This window comes from Pinus tabuliformis, chromosome X (genome assembly GCF_031772625.1).
Source record: "Pinus tabuliformis cultivar Carrire ecotype Pingquan chromosome X, CPIR1, whole genome shotgun sequence".
NCBI classification, from domain to species: domain Eukaryota; kingdom Viridiplantae; phylum Streptophyta; class Pinopsida; order Pinales; family Pinaceae; genus Pinus; species Pinus tabuliformis.
This window is the reverse complement of record NC_142308.1, coordinates 704,808,457-704,835,884: the sequence shown is the minus strand read 5'-3', so window position 1 is coordinate 704,835,884 and position 27,428 is coordinate 704,808,457. Positions and strand designations below refer to the sequence as shown.

General features: G+C 41.8%; 1 protein-coding gene across 1 annotated transcript in view; it reads right to left on the bottom strand.

The window, feature by feature from the left end:
- The window catches only part of BGAL9 (beta galactosidase 9), a 474,420-nt gene that overhangs the window by 337,511 nt on the left and 109,481 nt on the right, over positions 1-27,428 (bottom strand). Inside the window, exon 11 of the mRNA XM_089453307.1 lies at positions 16,785-16,988. Within this exon, the coding sequence (XP_089309433.1) occupies positions 16,785-16,988 (204 nt within the window). The remainder of the gene's footprint in view (positions 1-16,784; positions 16,989-27,428) is intronic.

The following is a 27,428-nucleotide window of genomic DNA, read 5'->3' as shown; positions in this document are numbered from 1 at the left end:
ATCCTCCCCTCTAGGAACTCGATGGTGGAGTACTGAAAGAGGCGAGACACATCCTACCTGGGCATCTCCATGGCACCAAGGCCTACCCATCCAAATCTAACTCCGAACCTATGCAGCAACAAAGAATGTCTACCTGCCGATATGATGAAACCCTCTGTGAAACCCCATGTGTCATCCAAAGAGCGAACTATATCACTCTCTGCCACGACTTCACTCATCACGAGTGATCTATCGATCAACTGAATCCCTGCATTCCATAGCCAGACTGTTGTGGCACAATCGTGTCAACTGATGATATCCCTCTGGCCCTCGTCTCTAGTCCCTGCATGTGATCACTATATAGGCTCCATATATCATGGGCTAATCTAATGCATGCTAATCTGCCCTATGACTACCACTGTGTAGTATTGATGATCGTTGGAAACCACGTGTGCCTAGGAGCTACCCCCTAAATGCAACCAAAAGATGGGTATCCAATACTCGTAATCGACTCAGGGTATGTGGATCCCTCCTGTCCCTACCAACCATCCCCCTTGGGTCTGCCATCCATCCTCTCGATAATGTGCAAATATAAGGTCTGGAGCCAGGACACAGACTGGGAAACTACCTCAGTCGTACCCGATATCCTCTGCTCATGCATGGTCCCAACATGCCCTAAGAAAAGAGTGACACATGTCTCCCTCGATATGCCACCCCTGTAGATGATCACCTCATCCCCCAACCTATAGTTGTCAACTGACGCACCAACCCAATGCCAATGCTGAAAAGTCTCCCCCCTAGTGCACTGAGTGTCACCCAAATATCTCGGGTGAGCTCCTCGTCCTCCGCTACTCATGCCCAGAGTGCAGAAATTCAACAACAAAATCGACTTTGCCTGTGAGGGATGCAAAAGAGGGTCAGGCATGTGAGTCCCCACGGATACCATCAAGTATCGCTCATCTGTGTCCCAATCGATCCTGGGTGAACTATGCCCAAAGGTACGCCCGATGTTTCTGCCCGTGGGTCTCCCTAGAGGCAACACTCGAAGACCTCATTGTGCGGTACTATACACCCCTGCATACCACCGATCATCCCAGTACTGGATATGCCATTGTACACCGCAACCTAACCCTGTACCCCACTAGATACCCTCAGCTACGGCTATGCCATCCTATATTGGCTTGTGTCCCACTTGTGTCACTGTACCTGTCACTCCCCGCATGTACTCAATGTGATGTGAGGCACTCCCACTCCACAACGCAGTCCAACATACTATGAAACACCACCCTGCATCTCCATGCTCCTCTACCAGCCCCTGCTCCTCGCTCCATAGCCCTGAACACCACTGGATGTCATGGCCTAACATTGGGCCTGTATGCATCAGACTGCATCCCTCTACATAACAATGGGCCCTATGACATAATTTTGTGTAGTCCTGTGTACCACAGCCCATAGTTGTACCACCCTGTAACATACAGTATCCTGCATGGGCCAAAATATCCACCTCTATGCTAGTACACCCTCCATGATGTGGGCTACATCCCCCCATCTACTCTGAAAGACCTGAGTGGCCCGACTCCCCATATGCTAACAGAAATGACGCTACTGTGCCTATCCTCAATAGTCCTTGCGTCCCATATGCTAGTAAGGGAGCAATCTCTCCATACCATGCCCTGTCTAATAGCTTGTCGGTGCCACCTCCTCCTACCAGCGCCTACCACAATAAGCTAGTCACCCTGTGACTCCCTGCACCGTCAATATGCCAAGACAACTCATGAAATCTGTTCGTTCGCCTGTCAAACCATCCTGTCACTAGTGCTGACTGGAGCTCTGAGAGAGATCTGAAAATGTGGGTGCGCTCAAGCATCAAGTCCATCACATAGTTACTACCATCACCTACCAGCTCTATGATGTGATAGAAAATCCCACCTGGATCCCAAAAACAGTCCAGCCCACAAGTGCCTCTGGTAATCCATGGCCTCTGCTGACAAGTGGCCATGGATGTATCCAACAGCCTAACCTGCTCCATCGAGTACCAGCTCAGTACCTCTCACCGTCCAATCCCAAGGGAGAGATCGAATGTGTAATCCTTTGTGGAAGGAACAAGCCCTCCAAGCTAATATGGTATTATGCTCAGCTCAATCCTGCTAACCTGTCCACCCCCTTGGGTACGTCTAGACAACTCGATCTCCCTCAATCTAACACATAAGGATGAATTGATAATGCTATAGACCCCGCCAATGGGCCTTTGAAGTGAATTGTACTGAAAACCCAACGCGTTGCCTCTATGTTGCTTGTTGATTTGGGGTAGCATCGGATATGCTCTAACCATGAAAATTGGTGGAGAGGCTAAAGCGCATGAGATCTCCAAGACCCAGAAATAGTTTGGTGAAATTCCACCCGATTAGAGAGATATTAAAATAATTAATATTTTAATGGAGTTCCTAAGCCTAAACTTAGGAAAATTAAAATATTAATGGGTATTAATATAAAACTAGGTTACAATGTTCTAAATGACATGGATCAAGCCAAATCTAATCTTAATCGTTGATTAGAGACTTAATCTCGGCCGTTGAAGACTCAACAGGAAAAGTATAAGAGGAGGTTTGAGAGTTAGTTGGAGATACACCAAGATTGATCAATCAATTCGATTTTCTAGAGCAGGGTTTGCTAAGAAAATTCGAACAAGTGATCTGAGTTACAACAAGGGGCAATGAGTACATAGCAGAGAGGCAAAGATAGTGCCAAAGGGTCAGCACAGTGATTGAGGAGGCTACACAGAGTCAACAGGAGCCACGCAGAAGGCCAAAGAGACTGCGTAGAGGCTAGCAGGGCCTGCGTGGGTGACGCAGAGGACCAGAGAGCTGACGCAGAGAGGCAGAGGGCTAATGCAGGGGGTTCCATAGCTACGCAAAGGCTAGCAGGGCTGACACAGAGCCTTGGAGAAGTACTGGAAGGATTTTAGTCGGGTAGACTTGCTAAATATCTGCCTCCAAAGAGAGGTATTACTGCCAGATAGAAATCTTTGTTAGGTGAACTAGTTTGGCACCCTAGTTGTACTCAAGAAAGCTGCTTAATAATAAAACCCTCAGAACTGCTACACTGGTTTTCCCAAGTTGAGTTTTTTCGAGGACAGTTGTCCAAAAATAACAGTGTCCCTTGTGTGTTTGTCTATTATTTCAGTTGATCATCTGTATATGAGTTGAGATTGCATTTGTGTTTATTTGTAGTATTTATATGGTTAAATAACTTGATAAGGAATAAACAAGTAGGTGAAATAAACCAGATAATGCAGGAAGAATTTTTGACATGTTAGACTTAGAAATTCCAACATGGTATCAAAGCATTGCAGATCACAGGAGGACCGAAGGCACCAGCGCAATCAGAAGTATTTGCGGCATTAGCAACTGTCCCAAGAGACAGAATTGCTCCTAAGCAGAAAGCAGCAGAGTAGGAGTGACGCAGAGGGCCTGTGTCATCATTTTGAGCCAGAGAGAGGACCAGTGCAGAGGCAAAGAGAGGCAGAAGAGGCTCACGAAAAGCTACGTCACCCTACTCAGCCAGGTAGGCTTGACGCAGTTGACCAGAGGAGCAATTCAGTCTTGTCGGGATTGCGCAAAGCTAAGAGGCTCAATTTCTTCAGCTGCTAGGGCCTAAGGAGCTATGGGCAGATTGTGGGTTGGGAAGCTGGTGGGGTGCTATTGTTGTCAAAGTAGAACAGTACCTAACGGGACAGAACCAAGGTAGAGGGAGCCGCTGCCTTGAGGGATTTCTAGCCAAGAAATCTAGATTCGAGTTGCAGTTGCAAAGAGGATCGAAAAGGAGCGGATCGACAGTTGGCGGGAATATTTCCAGCAGGGAAATCGAGACTCAGAGGGAGTCTAGGAGAGAACTTCCAGGAGGGAAGTTGAGACTCAGAGCGAGTCCAATAGAAGAGCAGAGATGGCAATGAATGGACTAAGGGATCAGGACAGGTTGGACGGGGCCTCTAACTTTGTCATCTAGAAGGCCAAGATCTTCTCTGTTCTGGATAGACATCGCATCAAGGGCTTCGCCTTGAGAACCGTGGCTATCCCAGTTGACCCAGCTGATAATGAAAAGTATGAGGATGCAATGGCGAAGGCAAAGTGCATAATCCTTGATGGGGTCGCGGATCATGTAATAACATATATTGACGAGAAGAACACGACAAAGGAGATGTGGGATACCTTGACGACATTGTATTAGGGCACATCCGTGCAGAGGAAGATGTTGTTGGAGAATCAGTTGTTGTTGTATCAGATGCAGAAGGGGGAGCAGATAGATCTATACCTCAGCAGGTTGCAAGAGATTTGAGACCAACTTACTTCCATAGGGGCCACACCAGATTAGGAGTTCATGGTGAGCACTGCCTTGAATGCAGTCTCCAAGGACTAGGAGACATTTGTCCAAAGCATTTTGGGCAGCGCTGATCTTCCAGGATGGGAAGAGATGTGGGCATCTCTTCGCCAAAAAGAGATCAGACGGTTGACCAAGGCGGGAAGTAGTAGCAAAGGAGGTCGAATCAAGAAAGAGGAGGACGAGGATGCGGCTCTGACATCTGTGGGACAGCAAGGGAAGAGGAAGAAGAAGGACATCTTCAAGGTGAAGTTCTTCCATTGTAGGGAGCTGGGTCATTATGCAACCTAGTGTCCCAGGAAGAAGAATAAGCGAGAGGCTTCTGACTCCAAGTGAGCTCTAGCTAAGTCGGAGAAAGAGGTCGAGACAGATGACGACTATGCCATGAGTGCTCATGCACCTCTAGAGAAGAGGTGGGGAGACATTGAGCTGTAGTCAGGAGGACTACAGAAGATAAGGGGCAGGATCCTTGAGGTACCCAAACTCTTGGATCATATTTGGCTACGAGAGCCCCGAATGACAGTAGCAGGATGACGGATGTCGATAGAAGCAAGATGTGATGAAGCGACAAGGCAATGCTAGAGTGCAGGGGTCTGTAGCAACGCAGTGGGGGTTGCAGCAGTGCGAGAAGCACTAAGGTGTTTGCAGCAGTGCGAGAGGCATAGTGGAGTTTGCAGCAACGCAGAGGCAGCAGAGGGAGCACAGAATAGCAGCAGAGGTAGCTTCAGCATCAAGAGGTTTCCGGACTAACAAGGATGTCAGAAGTTGGGTAGATCAGTTACTTACTTCTCGGTAACTGAGTTGCAATGCAGCAGTTAGTAGTGGTAGTGCTATGGGCAGCATGTTGAGAGGGAGCTGCAATACAGATGTAGCAGTGGCAGTGGCAGAGCCATGGGCAGCAGTACAGGAAGCAACAGTGCAATGGATGTTGGGTATCATGCCAAACATCAGCATAGTTACCAGTGCTGGAGGATCAGTGTTATAGTCAGTGATGGAGCATTACTAAAGCACATTCTTCACTAAGAGGGAGTGTTGATTTGGGGTAGCATCGAATGTGCTCTAGCCATGCAAATTGGTGGAGAGGCTAAAGCACGTAAGATCTCCAAGACCCAGAAATGGTTTGGCGAAATTCCACCTGGCTAGAGAGATATTAAAATAATTAATATTTTTAGTGGAGTTCCTAAACTTAGGAAAATTAAAATATTAATGGGTATTAATATAAAACTGGGTGAGAATGTTCTAAATGACATGGATCAAGCCAAATCTAACCTTAGCCGTTGATTAGAGACTTAATCTCGGCCGTTGAAGACTCAACAGGAAAAGTATAAGAGGAGGCTTGAGGGTCAGTTGGAGATACACCAAGATTGACCAGTCAGTTTGATTTTCTAGAGCGGGTTTGTTGAGAAAATTTGAACAAGTGATATGAGTTGCAGCGAGGGGCAGCGAGTACATAGTAGAAAGGCAGAGATAGTGCCAGAGGGCCAGCACAATGATTGAGGAGGCTACGCAGAGCCAGCAAGAGCCACACAAAAGGCTAGAGAGACTGAGCAGAGGCCAGCAAGACCTACGTGGGTGAGGCAGAGGGCCAGAGAGCTGACGCAAAGAGGTAGAGGGTTGACATAGGGGGTTCCAGAGCTACATAGAGGGTAGCAGGGCTGACGCAGAGCCTTGGAGAAGTGTTGGAAGGATTTTCGAGGGGCAGACTTGTTGAATATCTGCCTCTGAAGAGAGGTATTACTACAAAATAGAAATCTTTGTTGGGTGAACTAGTTTGACACCCTAGTTGTACTCAGGAAATTTGTTTACTAATAAAACCCTCAGGGGCAAACTTGCTGAAAATCTGCCTCCGAAGAGAGGTATTACTGCCAAATAGAAATCTTTGTTGGGTGAACCAGTTGTACTCAAGAAAGTTGTTTAATAATAAAACCCTCAGAACTGCTGCACTAGTTTTCCCAAGTTGAGGTTTTCCGAGGACAATTGTCCAAAAATAACAGTGTCCCTTGTGTGTTTGTCTATTATTTCAGTTGATGACCTATATATGAGTTGAGACTGCATTTGTGTTTATTTTCAAAGTTTATATGGTTAAATAACTTGTTAAGGAATAAACAAGCGTTGATTTGGGGTAGCATCGAATGTGCTTTAACCATGAAAATTGGTGGAGAGGCTAAAGCACATGACATCTCCAAGACCCAGAAATGGTTTGAGCAGATTCTACCCGGTTAAAGAGATATTAAAATAATTAATATTTTTAATGTAGTTCATAAGTCTAAACTTCGGAAAAATAAAATATTAATGGGTATTAATATAAAACTGGGTTAGAATGTTCCAAAAGACATGAATCAAGCCAAATCTAATCTTAGCCGCTGATTAGAGATGTAATCTCAGCCGTTGAAGGACCAACAGGAAGAGTATAAGAGGAGGCTTGAGGGTCAATTTGTAATATCTCTTATCAGGGGTATCCCTCAAACACAAGCAAACTCCAACCAAAGATGGACAAAAAAAATAACAGTAGTGCACATACAATAATGCATACATGGAATATAAGCAGATACTCGAGAAACGCAGAGAGAAATGCTAAGCCATTTTATTATACTGAGTAATGGAAAGAGTACAAGAGGTGATCAGAAAGATAGCACCTCGACTTGCACAAGGCAAGTGAAAAAATACACTCAGAATGGTAAGGAAATGGCCTCTCTCTGAATTGCATCCAAGCTGCCGGAGAACTGCTGTGCTGCTGCTACTGCTGGAATCAAGTAATGATTTGGGGCTGTTCCCCTCCTCAGAAAATGCTGAAACTCTAGAATCAGCCTCTGCTCAATGTAAGGATCTATAGGGGTGGTTAGTCTCATGATGTTACTGAGACAAGATGCAACTGGAACTCTAACCCCTTCACAAGGTTCCTCCAAGAACTTGTGTTGTATGAGAGCAAGCATAGCAGGTTTTAGAGCCCAAATTAGTTTCTTCCCTTCTAACTGGCTCACTTTGGAAAGGAGTGCATCTAGTTCATCAAGTTAGAAAAGAACCTTCCATGTGACCCTCGTGTTTTAAATCTGATCAAAGTTTAAAGATCGTGTGTCCCAACTCATGCTCTTTTTGTGGTTTCTCTTGCTGTAGCAACGTGAGTATCCCCTTGGAAAGGGGTCTGCTGATTTCTACTGCTAGTTTATTAAGAGAGTTCATGAAGTTTTGATCCATGTTTTAGATGAAGAATGGTAAGTACATCAAGTTGACTTATGCATGACTCTGACAATAGTACAATATTACTTGACTAAATAGTTGTCTCAATGCATAGATCTCTAACAACTCAGAAATCAAGCATTCAACCTTTTTGTGATAAGACACGCTCAGTTCTAATACTCTCAGCAATGGGACAACAATTATTCCACCCTCTACTCTTTGTCCTGATCTAGAAATTGTCTGCTACAAGAACGGGATATTTTGATCGGAAAAAACATAGTGAGATAAGCTGCTACAGGTAAGGAAAAGATGACTCTGAACTCTTCTTGACAGGCTATTACACTTAGATTATAAACTTGGCCTCTTCAATAGGTTGCTACAGGCATAAGGGAAATGGTTCACTCGGTAGTCATTTAATGTCAAAATGCTCTTTAACTATCCCGCTGATTCATAGTATTTTGAATAGTATAAGTGCACAGAAAGCTACAAATTTGAGAATACATAGTATTATAAATGACCAGCCTCAATGTATGTGGTGAGAGTAAAGCACCTGGAATGTATTCTTCAGTAGAATGGCTTTAAATTATAGGTCCTTTCAAATCAATAGTACCAAGCAATATATAAACCTTTGTTCAGCAACAATCCTCTGTCAACTAAAAATGATCTCGTGGACTTTGCTCTCAAATGATAACAATCTGGATGTCCCTATTGCAATACTCAACTTCTGTGAATATTTGATGAGCAGTTTCAGCAATGGACTCTTTTCAAATATCAACAACTCGACTCCTATACAACGCACCAAGCACACCAATAATCAATAAACTTCAACAAATCAGCTATAGGTGTTGATTGAATTCAATTTCGATCGTCCAATTCAATGAACCCCACCCTTTGTGTCATGTTGGAATTTCTAAGTTTAACCCGTTAGAAATTATTCTTGTACTATCTGGTTTATCTCTTCCTACTTGTTTAATTACTTAACAAGTTATTTACCATGTAAATACTGAAAAAAAACACAAGTACAGTATCAACATCTACAGATCATCAACTGAAAGAAAACAAGCACACAGTGACACCGTTATTTTTGGACTTATTTTTGGACCAATGTCCCCCGAAAAACCCAATGCGGGAAAACTGGTGCAGCTATTTTAAGGGTTATATTATTATGCAGTCTTTCAGAGTACAACTAGGTGCCTAAACCAGTTCACCCAACAAAGAAAAATACACGGCAGCAATACCTCTATATTCAAAAACAGGTATTCAGAAAACCTGTCCCACGAAACCCTCTCCGAAATAACTGAAGCTCGGCACTAGCCCTTTTGGCCTCTGAGTCAGCCTCCTGCTGACTTGCATCAACCCCAGGACCCACTGCGTCAGCCCTCTGAGGCACTGCGTAGCCTCTAGGAGCCTCTGCATCACTCCCTCTGCCCTCTGCGTGGATGACGCAGTCTTTCTAGGCCTCTGCGTGGCTTGGACTAATTGCTGCTCTTGCTCTCTCTGCTTCTGTGTTGGTCTCCCAGTATTGTCCCTGCCTCTCTGCCTCGTACTCACTGCCCCTCGCTAATCACTGATTCAACTTTGCTTAGAAACCCCACTCTAGCAAAATGAATCACTGATCACTCTGGTGTATTCTCCAACTGACCCTTAAGCCTCTTCTTATACTTTTCTCGTTGGTCCTTCAACAGCTGAGATTAAATCTCTAATCAACGCTAAGATTAGATTTGGCTTGATCCATGACTTTTGGAACCTTCTAACCCAGTTTTATATTAATACCCAGTCATATTTTATTTTTCCTAAGTTTAAACTTAGGAACTCCATTAAAAATATTAATTATTTTAATATCTCCCAAACTGGTACAATCTGTCCAAACCATTTCTGGTCTTGGAGATCTCATGTGCTTTAGCCTCTCCACCAATTTCCATGGCTAGAGCACATCCGATGCTACCCCAAATCAACACTCCCTCTTAGCAAGGACTGTGCTCTAGTAATACTCCTCACTAAGCATCACTCTGATTATCCGGCACTGATACTTGTGTTAATGTTAGGCCTCCCCGCCCAACATCCTCTACACTACTGCATCCTGTATTGCTACCCATGGCCCTGCCACTACCACTGCTGCATCCGTACAACAACTCCCTCTACATCCATATTGTTGTTGGTCCATCTTCCCAACACTGCATCTACACTGCAACCCCCTCTCATCATGCTACTGCACTGCAACTCAGTTACTGAGAAGTAAGTAACTAATCCACCCAACTTCTGACATCCTTGTCAAGCTAGAAACACTCTTGATGTTGAAGCTCCCTCTATCGCTAACAAGTGCTCCCTCTACTGACCTCTGCGCTACTGCAACAACTCCCTACATCTCGCACCGTTGCAAACTTCTTTGTGCCATCCTACACTATTGCAACACTCCCATGCCTCTCGCACTGTTGCAGCCTGCTAGCCTCGCGCTGCCCGAGGACTCCTGCACTGTAGCACTCTCTGTCGCTTCACCCACATCCGCAAGTCCTACTACTCCTCTTCGAGGCTCCCATAGCAAGGTATAATCCAAGAGGTTGGGTACCTCAAGGATCCTGCCCCTCATCGCCTATAGTCCTCCTGACTACAACTCAATGTCTCCCCACTTCTTCTCAAGTAGCACATGAAAACTCATGGCACAATCGTCCTCCTCCTCAACTTCCTTCTCCGCCTTTGCAGGCGCTGCCTTCGAATCCCAAGCCTCTCCCTTACTCTTCTTCCTAGGACACTGGTTCGCAAAATGACCCAGTTCCCCACAATGGAAGCACTTGACCTTGTAGAGGTCCTTCTTCGTCCTCTTCTCCTGCTTTCCCGCAGATCCTAGAGCCGCATCCTCTTCTTCCTCCTTCTTGATTCTAACCCCTTTGCCGCTACTCCCCACCTTGGTTAGTCGTCTGATCTCTTCTTGACGAAGAGCCGCCCACAGTTCTTCCCCATCTGGAAGACTCGTCTTGCCCAATATGCTCCGGACAAATATCCCAATCCTCGAAAACTGCATTCAGTGCCGTCCTCACCATCAATTCCTCATCCAGTGTGTTGTCGCGCAGAGTGTCTAAGCACCACAACAACACTCAAACTGGGGGCTATCACCCTAATCCCCTATCTCTCCGTTTAAGCCGTCTCCCTAGGCTAAGGGGGGTAGACCCTATGGGATAAAGGAAGACCAACTAGAACTAGCTGGGTTGGGAGACACAGCGAGGCAAACAAGCACCTGGAGATTTTAAAGATGGATAACTTGATGGATTTAAATGATTAAATCAAATAGAGTAAATGCCAAAACAAGACACAACCACAAGATAGAAATAATTTCAGACCAGTGCCTTCGATATTTAAATCAACCATCAAACTATCCAAATCGATTTTCAATATGTGATGGAAAAGTGACGATAATCCACATAAATGTCCAACACTCTTACATACGAAAGATTCTAGATTTAAAACAATTATCGTTAATGACCAAGATTAGCACCTGGAGATCTTAAAGATGGATAACTTGATGGATTTAAATGATTAAATCAGATAGAGTAAATGCAAAAACAAGACACAAACACAAGATAGAAATAATTTCAGACCAGTGCCTTCGATATTTAAATCAACCATCAAAAAAACAAGCTATCCAGATCGATTTTCAATATGTGATGAAAAAGTGACGATAATCCACATAAATGCCCAACACTGTCACATGCGAAAGATTCCAGATTTAAAACAATTATCGTTAATGACCAAGATCTAGAATTAATAAATTTTTTCCAACAGTCAATATAGCTTAAAACATTTATCGTAATTTGACCATAGGAAAATCATGCATTTAATGACCAAAGGAACTTTAAATTTTAATTTTAATTATTCCTTAGGCAATAATGCTTAATGGTAACTGAAAATTTTAAAATCTTTTAAGGCGATTGAAAAATGAATTAGAAAGGCTAAAAAAAAAAACATTAATGGGCCATAGGTGACATTAAAAAAAAATTTAACATTAAAGCGCAAATCCCTTTTGTTTAGTTTTTAAAATCTTTAATCACCAAAATTTTTATGATTTTTTTTTTAAATGTTTAGGATTTTTTTATAAATTTTGAAAATTTAAAATTTTTTAGGATTTTTAAAATTTTCTTTTAATGATTTTTTTATTTTTATTAAAGTCAAAATAAACAAAAATCTAAATCTAAATTTAAAAAAAAAATAAAAAATAAAAAATAAAAATAAAAATTGGAAATTTTTGTGAAACCCAAACTAAATGAAATAAAAAACTTAAACTAAAACCTAACCTATATATATATAAACAAAAGCTAATTTTTATTTATACTTTTTTTTTATGAATTTTTTAGATTTCAAAAAAAAATTAAGATTTTTTAAATGAAAACAAAATCAAATCATAATAAAACAAAATAAAAATTTTAAAAAAAAGGAAAAAGAAACAAAACCAAAAATCGAACTCCTCATTTTTATTATTATTTTTTTTTTAATTAAAATGAAAACAAACCAATGACCAAAAGAAAACAAAAACGAATTTGAAAAATGACAAGTCCAAACTATGGAAAATTTAATCAAAAAATAAAATTTCAAAGTCATAAGAAAATTAAAAAAAAATTAATCAAATGAAACCTAACTAACCTAAAACCCAACCAACGTATACATCATAAACATAACCCTAAACGATGGAATTAGTTTTGTTCTGCAAGTCCGTGGAGGGCCTCAAGGCAGAGGGATTGCGAGACTTGGAGAAATCGTAGAAGGGAGGAATGCCCAAACGGAGAGGAGACCAAGGGTGCAGTTAGGAAGTGTGAAGATGGATGAGGCTGCGGGATGAGGAGCTTCTTGGAGATGAATGAATCGGCTGAGGAGGGAGATGTGCAGTGTTTGCAGGTTGGATAGCAGCGTTGAGGGAGGATCGACTTGACAGCGCAAAGAAGAATCGAGCTGCGGTTTGGCAGCGATGAGTTGGGCGGATGCAAACAATATGTGAGCAATGTGTGGCTGCATGAAGGCAGCGGCAATGCTGCGTGGAGATGGTGAGAGAGATCGAGTCACGCAGGAGGCTGAGCGTGGGAGAGAAAAGGGATTGTGGGTTTGATGGGAGAGCTAAAGGAATGGACGCAAGGTTCTGAACTGCATGAGGAACAAGCAGCATGTTGAGTTGCAGGAGTTCGTGGCAAGGAGATGGGTAGACGGAGGCAGCATGAAGGGAATGAGGAGGAAGGGTTGCGGGCCAACCAAGGGATGGATAGCAGAATGCAGAGGGAATGGGCTTGAAACCGTAGCAAGGAGGAAAAGATAACGATTTCATGTAGCTGGAAAGTGTGACGACTGCTACAAGATGCATTTAGGATCAACAGTGAATTGAGAAGTCGTGGAATGGAAGGGTTGCCCCTCGTTTGCAGGTTTTGGTAGTGCACAGGTGAGGGGTTGGACAACGTTCACCTTTTAAAAAAAATTCGAAACTTTCCTGCAAAAATGTAACGCCAGACAACAGCAGACAGATAGCCTGAACAAACCCTCAAATTTCTTCAGAAACCCTTGCAAGAGTTGACTCTGAGGCCAGATCTTACCCTCCAGGACCTAGATCTGGCTTCAAACAAACAAAAAAATCCTCAAACCTACAACCTGCAATGACAAAAACAGAAAACCCATAAATAATATATGTAAGAAACAAAACTAAAAAAACACTAAAACCAGCTAAATAATTACAATATTCACAGTATGCCACAGACATATTTTCAAAATTTTAATTTCGATATGAGGTGCTTTAGAAAACACTTCATGCATCCGCAACAGAAATTCTAATGATAAGCCCAGGATCAAAACCAGTTGGGCTCTTCAGAAAATGCAATCCGGGAGTTGGTTGGTTCAGCCGAGAACTTCCCCGAACGCCCGATAAACTCAAAATCAATGATTTCCTGCACAACTTAATTCAACCATTAACAAAGAGGGAGAAAACGATACTAAAATCCAGATCTAATGGAGATATCTACCATCATATTCAGAAATTTAACTACCATTCAAACCCTAGCGACTAAACAAGATACCTGTGTTTAAAATCACTCTTCATAAAGCTATCATCAATGACTAAAATTAAAATGATGCACAGAAATGAAACATCTTACAGCATTTCCGGAAGAGTAACACCAGCAAGATTTCAACCCCAAAGTCTTTCTTATTGCACATGAAAAATGACTACAAGAGAGCTTTCTTTAGCACAAGACTCCCAGATCGAATGATCTCAAATGACCCCTGACACCCTATTTAAAGAAAAATTTTCCAACGGCTAGTTTGAGTGATCCATGTCAAAGAGATCTCAACCGTCGATGACAATCAAAATCTCTTTTAATCTCATTCGTCGAAATTTTAAATGTTGAGGAAATTTCACATTTTTTAAATTAAATGCATTTTAATATATTAAAAAATTAAAATTTTGCATTTATTTCCTCAAAACTTTGACTTATTATTATTTTATTATTTATTTATTTTTTAGTTTATTTTTTAATTTTATTTAATTTTATTTTTTATTATTTATATTTTTTTATTATTATTGGACCCTCGAACTTAACCTTTGGAAAAAAATTACCTAGGACCTAGGACTTATGAGGGGTTTAATTATTTTTCTAAACCCCAAGACACTTTACATCATGATTTTTACATTTTTACTTCTCAAGGGGGGGAAAACTCATTTGACATAGACCCTCATAGCCGAACAACGGCAAAAAAATTTAAACATGGCCTCTGCTGATTAAAAAACTCAATATTTCTTACTACCTTTTTTATTAAACATTGGCTCATAAAATTTTATTTCATATCTGCTACAACCCCACCAAAATTTATTGTAATTTGATCGACTGCCCTTTGGCTCACTGATTTGTTGAACAATTATTAAGTTGTCAACAAACTCAGCAAGAATTAGTAGGATAGTTAGTGCAAATATATATATATATATATATATATATATATATATATATTAAACAGAATGATGACATTGGCACCTTCCCAAAATGGATCTTCAAACCCTCAGGCTGGCAAGAACTCTAGCTCTGATACCACTGTAATGTCCCAAATGGGGAAAAATTTTGCAACAAAACACTTCACATAAAAGTACCATTCACTTAACAAAAGATTTCCATGTAAAATAAAACAAATAGAGCATTGCAATCCGATAACACAATGATCAAGAAAATTCTCAGTTTTATTATATTGGATAAACTAGGTTACATGCGAATACAACCAATATAGTTGAGATGAAAAGTTGGCCTCGACAAATCTGCTCCAATGTTGCACCGGCCCTCCCAAAACTGAACTGAAATCAATCACTGCACCTATGAACTCTACCTGAATCCACCAAAGAGATGAGGTGGGTTTTCGTCCACTCTAACCAAAGATCACCTGAGGGTTTCCATCCTGGGGCTCCCAATGAAGTAGAGAACTGGGTTTTCAACCTCTCATAGAAGAAGTAATATGAAATATCAAATCCAAGATGTCCCCCAATGGCCTCCTCCTCCTCCTTTATAGATCTGATGGACTCCTATTTTATTATCATTTAATCATAGAGCACTTTTCCCTCTTTTATTTCAATTAAAATATTATTTTTAATGCGATAAAAGGATAAATTGGCCACCATGTCTCCTCAGGTCACTGCAACTCACATCTAACCATCCCAACCTGTAGATCTTCTCGTTCTGGTTCCAATGAACTATTACACTAAGGTGTTCTGTCAAGTATTCCTCTCGGAATTGCACCTTAAGCGTAATTAATTGAGTCAAGTCCAATAATAACTCCGTTTTTTTTTAAGTTGTCGGAATGCACTGGAACGAAAAGCAAATTGTGCTGATGATGGAATATACCAAATGAACACCATCGGACCTCATAGAAACTCCTCCAAACCCCTCCAAAAGCCCTTGGGCCCACTGATGACACCAACATGCACCTGTGAACTATCCACCCCCAACTTTGAAATTCCATCTTAACCATGTCATAAGGAACACCAAAACAAGGAACATTACACCCCGTGTCATGCAAGTATAAAACAAGCCTATTTTCCAATTCATCTGGTCAAAGAAGAACAATAATAATAATGTTGACCCAATCCAAAAAAGAAATAAAAAACAAAAAAAATAGCAAAACTAATAAATCGATTCAATTCAATTTGTTATATTGTAATTTTGTTTTTATAAATAAATTACGAACAATTTTTCCTATAGAAATAATCATAATATGCATATCACATTAAAATAAATTAAAATAATAATGATTTATATATGTAACCATGGTATTTCAGAACATATAATTAACAAACATATAAAACATAATAATTTCAATTAATAAACATATAATCAAAAATAAGAATATTTCTATATGTAAAGATGTGAAATATATATAAATTATAAATAGTAGCGATAAATTAAGATCCATTTTATAATGATTCATATTCGAAACTTTTATATTTTCCAGAACTTCATATTTAAATTTAATTAATAAGCATACAAAAACTCTCTCTAATTGCAATTTTCATATATGTAGCCATGATATTTCAAAACATATAATTGAGAAACATATAAAAACATAATAAATTTAATTAATAAACATATAATTAAAAATAAGAATATTTCTATATGTAGAGATGTGAAATATATATAAATTATAAATAGTAGCTATAAATTAAGATCCATTTTATAATGATTCACATTTGTAACTTTTACATTTCAGAACTTCATATTTAAATTTAAATAATAAGCATATAAAAACTCTCTCTCTCTCTATATATATATATATATATATCACATTAAAAAATTAAATTAAAAAAAATACAAAATATGTCAAAGAAATTTATATAAATATAAATAATATTATTACAAACCAGCATAGATCCATCTTAACTCCAACCCTATCAAGCACCAAGACAAATCAAATCTCTTGAGGTGCAAACCTTTCCTCACATTTTGCACTCAATAAGAGGTTTGCATCTTGAGAGATTTAATCTCTCTTGGCGCTTGATAGATCCAGACTTTAGATGGACCTATGCGAGTTATACAAAAAAGATAAATCAGAAAAGATATATTTACAATATTTCAACAGAGATCACAAGCATTTTTTAAATGTGTCTTAGGCAAGTGTTTGGCAATGGTCTGCTAAAAGTCAATGTAAAACTGTTTCGTTAGTCTACACACCTAGACCAGTGCACAATTGAGCCTTTAACACGAGCAAATAATGAGAGAAATGAACAAGCTTGTCAGAAGGAAACACACCTTTGCAGTGTTGAATACCACATTCTTACAATCAGGCAATATGCTGACAGACCAAGGTGGCAGATGAAACACCTTTCCATTAAAATGTACAGTAGCTGAAGAATGACTATCGATATTAGCAAGAAATGCTGCACATTTCCCTGTCTTCCTAATTACAGTCATATTTGCAACTTTGGATTCTCCAGAATATTTATATACATGTGCCTGATAAGAATCACACGGTATTAGTAAATAGAAACATAATAATTACAGCATATTGAAGATATTCAAGTACATATCAACAATATTTTTGTTCTAGAATGTTAGAAAGTCAATTACCAAAAAGTTAACCTTATCTGTCTTTCAATTATTTTGAATTTTAGAACTTAAAATGTGCTAGACATTATAAAAAGCCACTTTTTTTGGAGGAGATGCTTTCTATCTTTTATATTAACAAAGAAAAATACATACAAAGATCCGAGTAAGCAAGTACATCTGCTTTCTTTGCATCCTTAATAAGAAAAAGACCTTTGGCTAGTAACTGAGACCGTACCTCTTCACATACTCAGGAAAAAGGAAACAAGGTTATCACAATTATCGAAAAAGCCACTTTTTTTGGAGGAGATGCTTTCTATCTTTTATATTAACAAAGAAAAATACATACAAAGATCCGAGTAAGCAAGTACATCTGCTTTCTTTGCATCCTTAATGAGAAAAAGACCTTTGGCTAGTAACTGAGACCGTACCTCTTCACATACTCAGGAAAAAGGAAACAAGGTTATCACAATTATCGAAAATGCACTTACATCTCATCCTCCAGATTGAATTTAAAGCAGACCTCTGAAAGCAATGCCAAAGCCCCATGAAAACAGATAGCAACAGTTGACCAGAATCCCCTAACAAGGCAGCTCTCCAATGAATATTACCCTGGAAGATTGACAGAGAGTATTGCTGAAACCGTTGCCAACAGCCTTTTGCTATCTTATGATGCCACAAAAAGTGGTTTAGCAGTTTCAATGCTTCCACTTCCAGATCAATGACCACCACTGAATCCACTCTTGGCTAAGCGCGCTTTCACGGGCAAACCCTGGTAAATGACAAGCCCGCAAAGACCTGAAGTTTGCATGAGATACAGAAGGACCACACACTGCAACCTCTGAATCTATCTACTCTCTGAATCTAAGTATTCTATCTAGCGCTCAATGTATGTGCAAGGGTCTTCTTATACAAAATCTCACACAACATTTTAGAATCCTAGTGATGAATTGGTTTATTAAAGCATCAACCCTAGTCTCTCCAAATCAGAATCTGAATATAAGTTTTCATTTTGAATAAATCCCTAGTCAGAATCAGGTTTTCAAAATCACTAATATTCAATCTGTCAAAGTTGAGCAGAAACTTCTATTGTGCTAACATCATCCATTCTTGAATCTTTCCATGTTGTGGAGTTAAAATTCCAAAGAAAGATCCCCTTCCTACTCAGGTAGAACTTGAAGACAGGGAATTTTGGCATCAAATTGTTCCTGAATCTTCCAGCTCCAAATAGGATGCGAGGCTCGGTCTCATCCTCCCTGACATCAGGAAAGACCTGATTCAAGGACTTGGTAAAAAATCCCCCAAGCCTCACAAACTTTTGATAACGATGGAACCTGGAACTTTGAATAAATGACGAGAAGTAATAGTATCATAGAGACTGGTCACTGGAAGGTCCAAGTACATGAAGAACATGCTGTGCTTGTAAGGATCTGTGTTTCAAAAGAATCTGCCAATGCACCATGCCTTCTAAACACTGAACAACCCATTTGGCCACCATGATTTTCCCCTATTAAATAATATTTGATACGGCCCAGGCCCTCCTCCTCCACATCCCTTGGTGCGATTGGAAGGCCTTTCTCACCACCACACTTAGACCCTAACGTCAATCTGACGATTCTCTCCAATATACTCAATTACAAATTACTTGGAAGCCAACAAGAAACATAATAAATATGAGAGAACTAGAGAATTATAGTGATAGATATTAATTTCCCAACAAAAGGGAGATCTTTGAATTGCCAGTATTGCACTTTAGCTTGAAGCTTCCAAATACACTAATCCCACATAACTGATGACATTCCCATTCCAAATTGAATGACAAGATATGTAATAATCTATCCATGCTGGACAAAGTTTCATACATGTGGAATTCAAGTTGAGGGGTCTGCTTACCCAACCAACCAAAAGTCAGATTTTCTATTATCAACCATCGCACGAGAAGCAACACAAAACATATCTGAACATTCCCTCGTAGTTTCAACAAAATCTGATCTGTGTGAACAGAGATAAAGACAATTATAAGCAAAATGATTATGGATCGTCTTGGACCTGTTAACCACCCAAGTGGATAACCCTAGTAGAATAAAATTTCTCCCATTTGTTAGCTTGCCAGCTAGCAGCCCTATGATGATCCACAGATGGCTGGCCTCAAAGACCTTCCATCCATGCTCCAGTCAGCGCTTTGTTTCATTTAGCTTACTCATCACATGAAGGTGGGTCATATATTATAAGCTACATTAACCATTTTTGTAATCAAGTGCTTTCATTAATGTTTAAGAGCATTCTAGTATGGATAACAAGGTTGAATTGGATGATAGGCCATTTTTGGTTGTATTTTTGTTCCCATGCTTCACCTTGGAAGCTATCCCTTACCCCTAGTCCACTATGATCTTTCTTGATGCCTTTCTTTCTACTGTCCAAGAGTGGCACAAATAAGAGGCATTGATTGATGTTGCATTTCCATAGTAATCCATACTTAGCACTTTCCATCTATCCCATGTATCTGCATCCCATCTTCGGGTCAATTGCTCTCTATCACCAGTATTGGCTCCCTAATTTCCTCATCTTTGAATAGGGGGTAGGAAACTTTGCCCTAAAAGGTTGTTGCAAGAAAAATAAAGCAAAGATCATGAGCTATGATGATTAAATGCAAAAATTGGCTGGAATATAATAAAGTGTGTGGAAAAAACCCTAGCCTTAGCTCTACCCCCTTCATTAGCCCTCAACCAACCCCTTGCTAATGCATAAGCAATCAGAATGAAAGGAAATTTGAATATCCCAACACATTGAACAATAAACCACTTGATATTTAAGGGGTAAATGATGCATAAATGAAATCTTGTAACCCAAGCTATGCGAGAAAAAAATTCAATGAAGAAAAAGGCACACAAGAAGGGTGGTAAAGATAGGCCAAGGAAGGGTTAACTCAAGTCCCACGATTGCTCTCTCTTCACATTATAACACTCAAGGATGATGGAATTTCATAGTTGGCATAGTGATTGTGGCATCCTCCATGGAGTAAACCCCCACCATATCACCAACCACTTGCACCTACTAATTGATGGGTCAGCCTAGGAACTATTCCTCCCCTTATGATTGAAAGCACCTAATAGAGCCTTTTGATAGCCCTCCCATATCCAAGCATGGAAACTCATTTACAAATAATAAGCTAGGAAGGAATTTGAAGATGATGCTTGTGTAAAGTACCTTCATGCCTTTTGCATTAGATATGGCCCATTGTGATACTCTTATGGTTATTTTACCTAAGATGACGATCTCACTTGATTTTGAGGGTATGTTTCGGATGCTTCCTCCTAGGTAAAATAACCATAAGAGTATCATAGTGGACTACTATCATCCCTTGAAGGATTCTATGAGACCTCTCCAACGCTTCAGAGAGCATGTCTAGCCCCATTTGAAGACCATTCTAGGCACCAGAGCAAAGAGGTTGACCACCTTTTGAGAAGCATTGACCTTAGGATGTATTCAGCACTGATGATGACCTTCTCCTCTCCCTCTGGAGCCTAAAACATTGTGCATTTGAACATTGTGGTGGTCAATGGGGGAGGACTTCCAGGCTGCACTAAGTTTCAAGGACTATTGCCAACTCAAGCAGAATAACAGGGGCAAGAGCGCAGGAGGTTCAAGCACGTAGAACTTTGAGTTGCAACGCACCATTGGGAGGATGTATCTCCCCACATTTGATGGTTCTGTAATATTCCAAACTTAAACAAATAGTGATATACAAAAGCCAATTTGATTTTTGCACAGAAAAATTAAACTATTAGCAAATATTCAATACACAACAAAAATGAAAACTAGCTGAGCCATTTTATTTATTAATGGAGCAATGTACAATAGTATGGAAAGAGCACCTAGGCTTGCCTCAAGGGCAAGCTACACAAAACCGAGGTGTTGACAGTAATCCCAAATGCTAAAAAGCAACTACTCCTCTAAAGCTTTGCATTGTCTCCTACTTATGGCAACTGCTAGCTAGAAAGGAGCTGCAAGAAACCCGCCTCTAGTGCTCGGAAAATGATGAAACTCCAATGACAAACTCCTTAGACAAAACCCAGAAAAACCCGGAAAGGATTTAGTCTGAAACCAACCACCCAAATTCGACCTACTTTATGGCCTACACCCTCCAAGTTGCTCCAGCAAAACGACCTACAAGAAATGGCCACAAAGTCTTTTTCCCAGCTCTGGAAAGGAAGCAAACTTCACCCCGAATGGCTCCTCCAACCTCCACGGCAAAACTTGTTGATTTGGGGTAGCATCGAATGTGCCCTAGCCACGAAATTTGGTGGAGAGGTTGGGGCACTGAGATCTCCAATACCCAAAAAGGGTTTGGGCAGATTCTAAACGGTTCAGGAGATATTAAAATAATTAATATTTTTAATAGAGTCCCTAAGTCTAAACTTAGGGAAAATATAATATTAATGTGTATTAATATGAAACTGTGTTACACTGGTCCAAAAGACATGGATCAAGCGAGATCTAATCTTAGCCGTTGATTAGGGACTTAATCTCGACCGTTGATATGTCAATAGGAAAAGTATAAGAAGAGGCTGGAGGATCACTTGGAGAATACACCAGAGTGATCAATCATTCTATTCTCTAGAGCAAGGTTTGCTAAGAGAGATATAATTAGTGATCGGGAGTTGCAGCTGAGGAGCATTGATTACAGAGAAACAGAGAGGCAGAGATAGTGTCGGAGAGCAGCACAGTAGCCGGGGAGAGTGACGCAGAGCCAGCCAAGGCTCACGCAGGGCCACCCAGAGGTAGCCGGGAGCTACGCAGAGCCTCATAAAGGCCAGCGTTGCTGACGCAGACCCATCCAAGGTGACGCAGGGCCAGCGTTGGGCAAAGAGAGGCTGGCGCTGGGGTTTCTGGGGCAGATTGGTGCTGAGTAGCTACCGGAAGGATTATCAGGGGTTTCAGCCAGGGGATCTGTCAGAAACTGAGAGGTATTACTGCCAAGGAAACTCTCTGTTGGGTAGGCCAATTTCGGCACCCAAATTGTACTCTAATATTGCTTAATAAGAAAACCCTCAGATAGTTGCACCGGTTTTCCCACATTGGGTTTTTCCAGGGACATTAGTCCAAAAATAATGGTGTCATATGGTGTGATTGTTTGTGTTTCCTTTAGTTGTTGATCTGTAATATGTTGAGCATGCACTAGTGTTTATTATCAGTATTTACATTGTAAATAACTTGTTAAGTAACATAAGAAGTAGGTAGGAATAAATCAGATAAAGTGCATGAAGGGTTTCTAACTAAGTAGACTTTTAGAAACTTCAACAAAGCTCAGCCTCAAGGGTTGATACTCTACCGACCAAATGAGCTCCCCAAACACTGCCTCTGCGCTGGCCCAGGTAGTACGAAAGTCACACTACCAAGCCTAAAGCTCAATCAACTCCGAAACTCCCCCGAAGGTTGACAATCCTCCTTAGCCTCTCCTTCGGAAAATCTCACAACAAAACTCCACTACTCAGCTCCACAAACAACTCGGCCTCCTCTCTTTACTGCATCCCCCAGAAATACACACCACCTGGAAGGAAATGCTATTGCTTGAAATCACAATGTGATTCTCCTCCTGAAGAATTGAAGGAAACCTTCCTAAGGTGGCACTTGAAGTCCCCCGAAGAAAGGATGAGCTCTTCACTTGAAGAACTCGTGCTAAACAGCGAATGGCTCTTTCCCCTCCATTTTGTCCTCCATCATGGGCCCTACTTAACCATCACCATGCAAAGTTATCTCCCCTCTATGCATATCGAACTAGGGAGTGTGTACTTCCCTAGTGAGGGTGGCCCCCACGTGTGACTTAACTTTAAAAAAAACATCTTATCCTAGTCTAATCTCCTAAGAGCATTCAATGGGGTCCACTAACTCCAAAATTGGCCCCATAATACAAAATTAAATCTTGTTCCAAAATTATTTAGGAAGGGACATTACAGTCCTCCCCTCCCAAATGTTGCTTGTCCCCAAGCAACTTCAATGCGAATACTCCAAAATGTGCTCTCCCTCCCAAGTGGCATCCTCATCCGATTGATTCTTCCGTCGCACCAAATATACTCTGACTATGTTGCTCTTGAGCTTCCTCTCTCTGGTTTCCAATATGGCTTCTGGCAGTAGGATCAAATGCCCCTCATCATCAAGCGGAGGCAACTCCATCACTGTCGTAACCTGCTACCCCAACACCCTCTTGAGGCATGACACATGAAAGAGGTTATGAATCCTGCTCCCTGGTGGTAGCTCCAACTCGTAAGCCACCTCTCCAACTCTCCTGCTCATTTTGTACAGCCTATAGAATCTCAGTTGCAGCGTTTCGACCCCTTTCTGCTTGAGTGTGGACTGTCGATACGGCTGCAATCGAAGGTAGACCAAGTCACCCTCCTTAAAATGTCTCTCTACTCAATGCCGATCAACATACATCTTCTGCTGGTTTTGGGCTTCCTATAAGCATCCTTGAGAGCCTTGAGGATATCTTGGCTCTCCAGGATCCAATCCTTGGCCTTTGGGGCCCTGCTGTCTCCAAAAACAATATCAGCAAAAGATAAAGCATCATAACCATATAAAGCACAGAAAGGAGTCATACCAATGGACATATGATGGATGGTGTTGCAACAATACTCTCCCAAGTGCAACCATCGAATTCAAGCCCTCTGTTGCCCTATCACATAATTCCTGAGATAGCCCTTTAACCACTTGTTCACCCTCTCTGTCTGACCATCGGTCTGCGAATGATTGTTGGTGCTCGGGGTGAGCTCAGTGTCGACTAGTCTGAAGAGCTCCTGCCAGAATCCTCCCATGAATCAGCTATAACTGCCATTGACTATGGTCTTAGGGAGTCCGTGCAAACGAAAGACCCCCTTGAAGAACAACTCAGCCACCTGTGAAGCTGAAGATCGTGTCAGTATGGCAAAGAAGTGTGCAAACTTGGTTAGTCGGTCGACCACTACAAAAATACAATCCTTCCCTTGTACTGAGGGAAGCCCAGTAATGAAGTCCATAGAGATGCTCTCCCATTTCCCCTCAGGGATGGGAAGAGGCTGCAACAATCCTGCTGGATGGGTCAACTCTCCCTTATTCCTCTGGCAAGCTTCACACTCCTGTACATGCCTCAGTACATCTCCCTTGAGGCCCTTCCAAGTGAAGCGCTCTCTCACTGCCATATATGTCTTCCTCAAACCATGGTGCCCGAACAAAGGAGAATCATGAGTTGCTCGAAGGACGCACTACCTCAACTGTGATCCTAAAACCAAAAATATGCGCCGCTTAAAATAAATGACCTCATCCATCACCCTGTAGCGCTCATCTGCATAGCTACCCTCCAAGGTGTCGCACGCCCGACGATCCTTGGAGTCCTCTACAAGTAACTGGGCCTTCCAGTCATGACAAATGCTCATGAGTGAAGGCCCGACGGGTCTCCTGGATAGTGCCTCCGCCACTACATTGTGCTTTCCCCGCACATACTCAATATCAAAATCATAGGCTTGCACTTTGCTTACCCATCTCTGATGTTTGTCATTGATGCCCTGTTGCCCGAGGAAATGGCGAAGACTGTTGTGGTCCGTCTTCACCCGAAATCGATTCCCCACCAAATACTCTCTAATTTGGCCAATGCATGCATTATGGCCAACATCTCTTTGTCGTAAATGGAATACAACATCTCATGAGGTAGAAGCTTCCTACTCTCAAAAGCAATGGGGTGCCCATCTTGGGACAAGACTACCCCAATCCCTACACCTAATGCATCGCACTCCAATGTGAAAGGCTAAGAAAAATCTAGGAGTGCTAAAACCGGACAACAACTCATCACCTCCTTGAGGCGATCAAACGTTGTCTGAGCTCCCTCGGTCCACATAAAGGCCCCTTTCTTAGTCAGATCAATAAGGGGTGTTGCCAACTGTGAGAAGCCCTTCACGAACTTCCGATAATAAGTACAGATGCCCAAAAACCCTCTCAATGTTGTCACATCTCAGGGCTCTGGCCAATCTCGAATGGCCTAAATCTTCTCCTTATGCACCTTGACCCCATCTACACCGATGATGTGTCCCAAATAAAGCATCTTTGTCAATCCAAACTCGCACTTAGACATCTTTGCGTAGAACTACTGCTCCTCCAATATACGCAAGACTGTCTCCAAGTGCTGCAGGTGCTCCTCCCATGTCCTGTTGTAGATCAGGATGTCATCAAAGAATACCAATACAAACCTCCTTAGTTGGCCTTAGAACACATGGTTCATACATGACTGAAAAGTACCCAGTGCATTGGTCAACCCAAAAGGCATGATCAAGAACTCAAAATGCCCATAATGACACCCAAAGGTTGTCTTCGAAATGTCCTGCTCTCTCACCTAAATCTGATGATACCCTGACCGCAGATCTATCTTAGAGAAGTACTTGGCCCCTCTAAGCTCGTCCATCAACTCGTCAATGCGCGGAATGGGATACCTGTTCTTCAACGTCTTCTTGTTGAGGGCCCTATAGTCAATACACATGCGAAGAGTCTCGTCCTTCTTCTTCACCAGCACAACCGAGGAAGCAAACGGACTAGAACTCGGTCTGATGTGACCCAATGCCAACAACTCTTGGATGGCTCTCTCGATCTCATCCTTATAGGCTTTGGGATGCCTATAGGGTGTGGTGATGACCGCCTGCACACCAGGCTCCAACTCTATAGTGTGCTCAAATCCTTTGTCAAGTGGTTGCCCCAGTGGTATGTCTCCAAAAACTACCGGATATTTATCCAATACTGCCTGTATGTCCGAATGTGGTGGTGTGGCCTTCCCTCCAGCCTTTGAAATCCTCAACTCTACTGCCCATGCTATGTCTCCATGCCTCAAATCGGCCTCCATCCGATGAGCCGAAACTATCTGAGGGGGGTACAAATGCATGCCCCTAAGAACCACTGGCTTGCCATCTAGCCCAATAAACTCCATCACCAATTGTTTCCAATCAGTAGTAACCCAACCAAGGGAATACAACCATTCGACTACCAGCACCACATTGGTCTCTGCTACATCCACCACGAAAAAATGGTCTATCATCAAGTAGTTCCCCATAATCACTGTCAAAGAGGGAACATACCTAGTACACTGCATAGTCTTATCCCCTGGTATTAGGACTGAAAATCCCTCAAACTCTGTAGTGGTGATGCCCCTCCTTTGGACCATCTGAGCATCAATAAAATTGTGGGTGGCCCCACTCTCTACCAAGACTGAGACACGCTGCCCCTGCACCGTACCTCTGATCCTCAAAGTGAGGAATTTGGGAATCCCGCACAAGGAAGCTAGGACTCCCGTTGCTGGCACGGAGGATGCTCCTCCCTAAGGTGGTGGAGGTGGCGGTCCTTTCCCTGTTGTCTCATTGTCTCTGCCACCAAACTCTAACTCCTCCTCATCCTCCTGATCATTGTCTGAGAAGACTTCGATGCAATAGACCTTAACTACTGTGCACCGATGACCAGGTGCCCAAGGCTCACAACATGTAAAGCATAGCTTCTTCCTCCTGAGGTCCCTCCTTGCCTCGTCATCCAACTGACCACGCCCTTGGGTTGCTCTCTGTGCTGTGGGTGCTCGAGTGTCACTTCCCTTCTAAGGGTAGGGAGTGCGTGTAGGAAATGGAGCTCAAGCCTTGGGAATGGCCCCCTACAAATCTCGAGTGCAAGATACTGTGTCCAGAAGAGTCGATGGTTTGCAAGACTTCACCAATCCCCGCAATGGATCTATCAATCCCTCCCAAAATGTGTATACTCTCTTCGTATCTGACAAATCAGGCACCATGACGGAGACCCTCAAAAACTTCGAGACATAATGCTCTGGATGCCCTGTCTGTCAAAGCTGGGTCAACTCTCTGAAGTGAGCCTTTGGATCCTTCCGATCAAAGCACTCCATTACTCTCCATGTGAACTCCTCATAGTAGGTCATGCTGGCATGTCCTAGAGTGGACAAACCATGAAACCACCAATCGTGTGCTTCCCCTTCCAGGTGCAATGTGGCCATCTTGATGGCTTCTACCTTTGTCATTCGATTCAGCCGGAAGTATGTGTCCAACTTCTCCGCCCAAGCATGCTCTGTGCACTTGGAAGTGCCATCATATGTAGGGAAATACTAGAACGATGCAGCTCATAGTTCTTAGTACCATAGCCTTTCCCCTTCTCGTTCTGCTTGAGCTTGCAAAAGTCTCTGAAGGTCAAATCATCTCTAAAGTCTGCCCCCATGGATTGCCATTCCCGGAAATGCTCCCCATCAACAATGAATCATCACCTCCACCAGTGTCTTCCTGCGCCAAAGGTATAAAAGAGGGTAAAGTACGTCAAGTTGGCTCACTCGAGGATGGTCGCTGC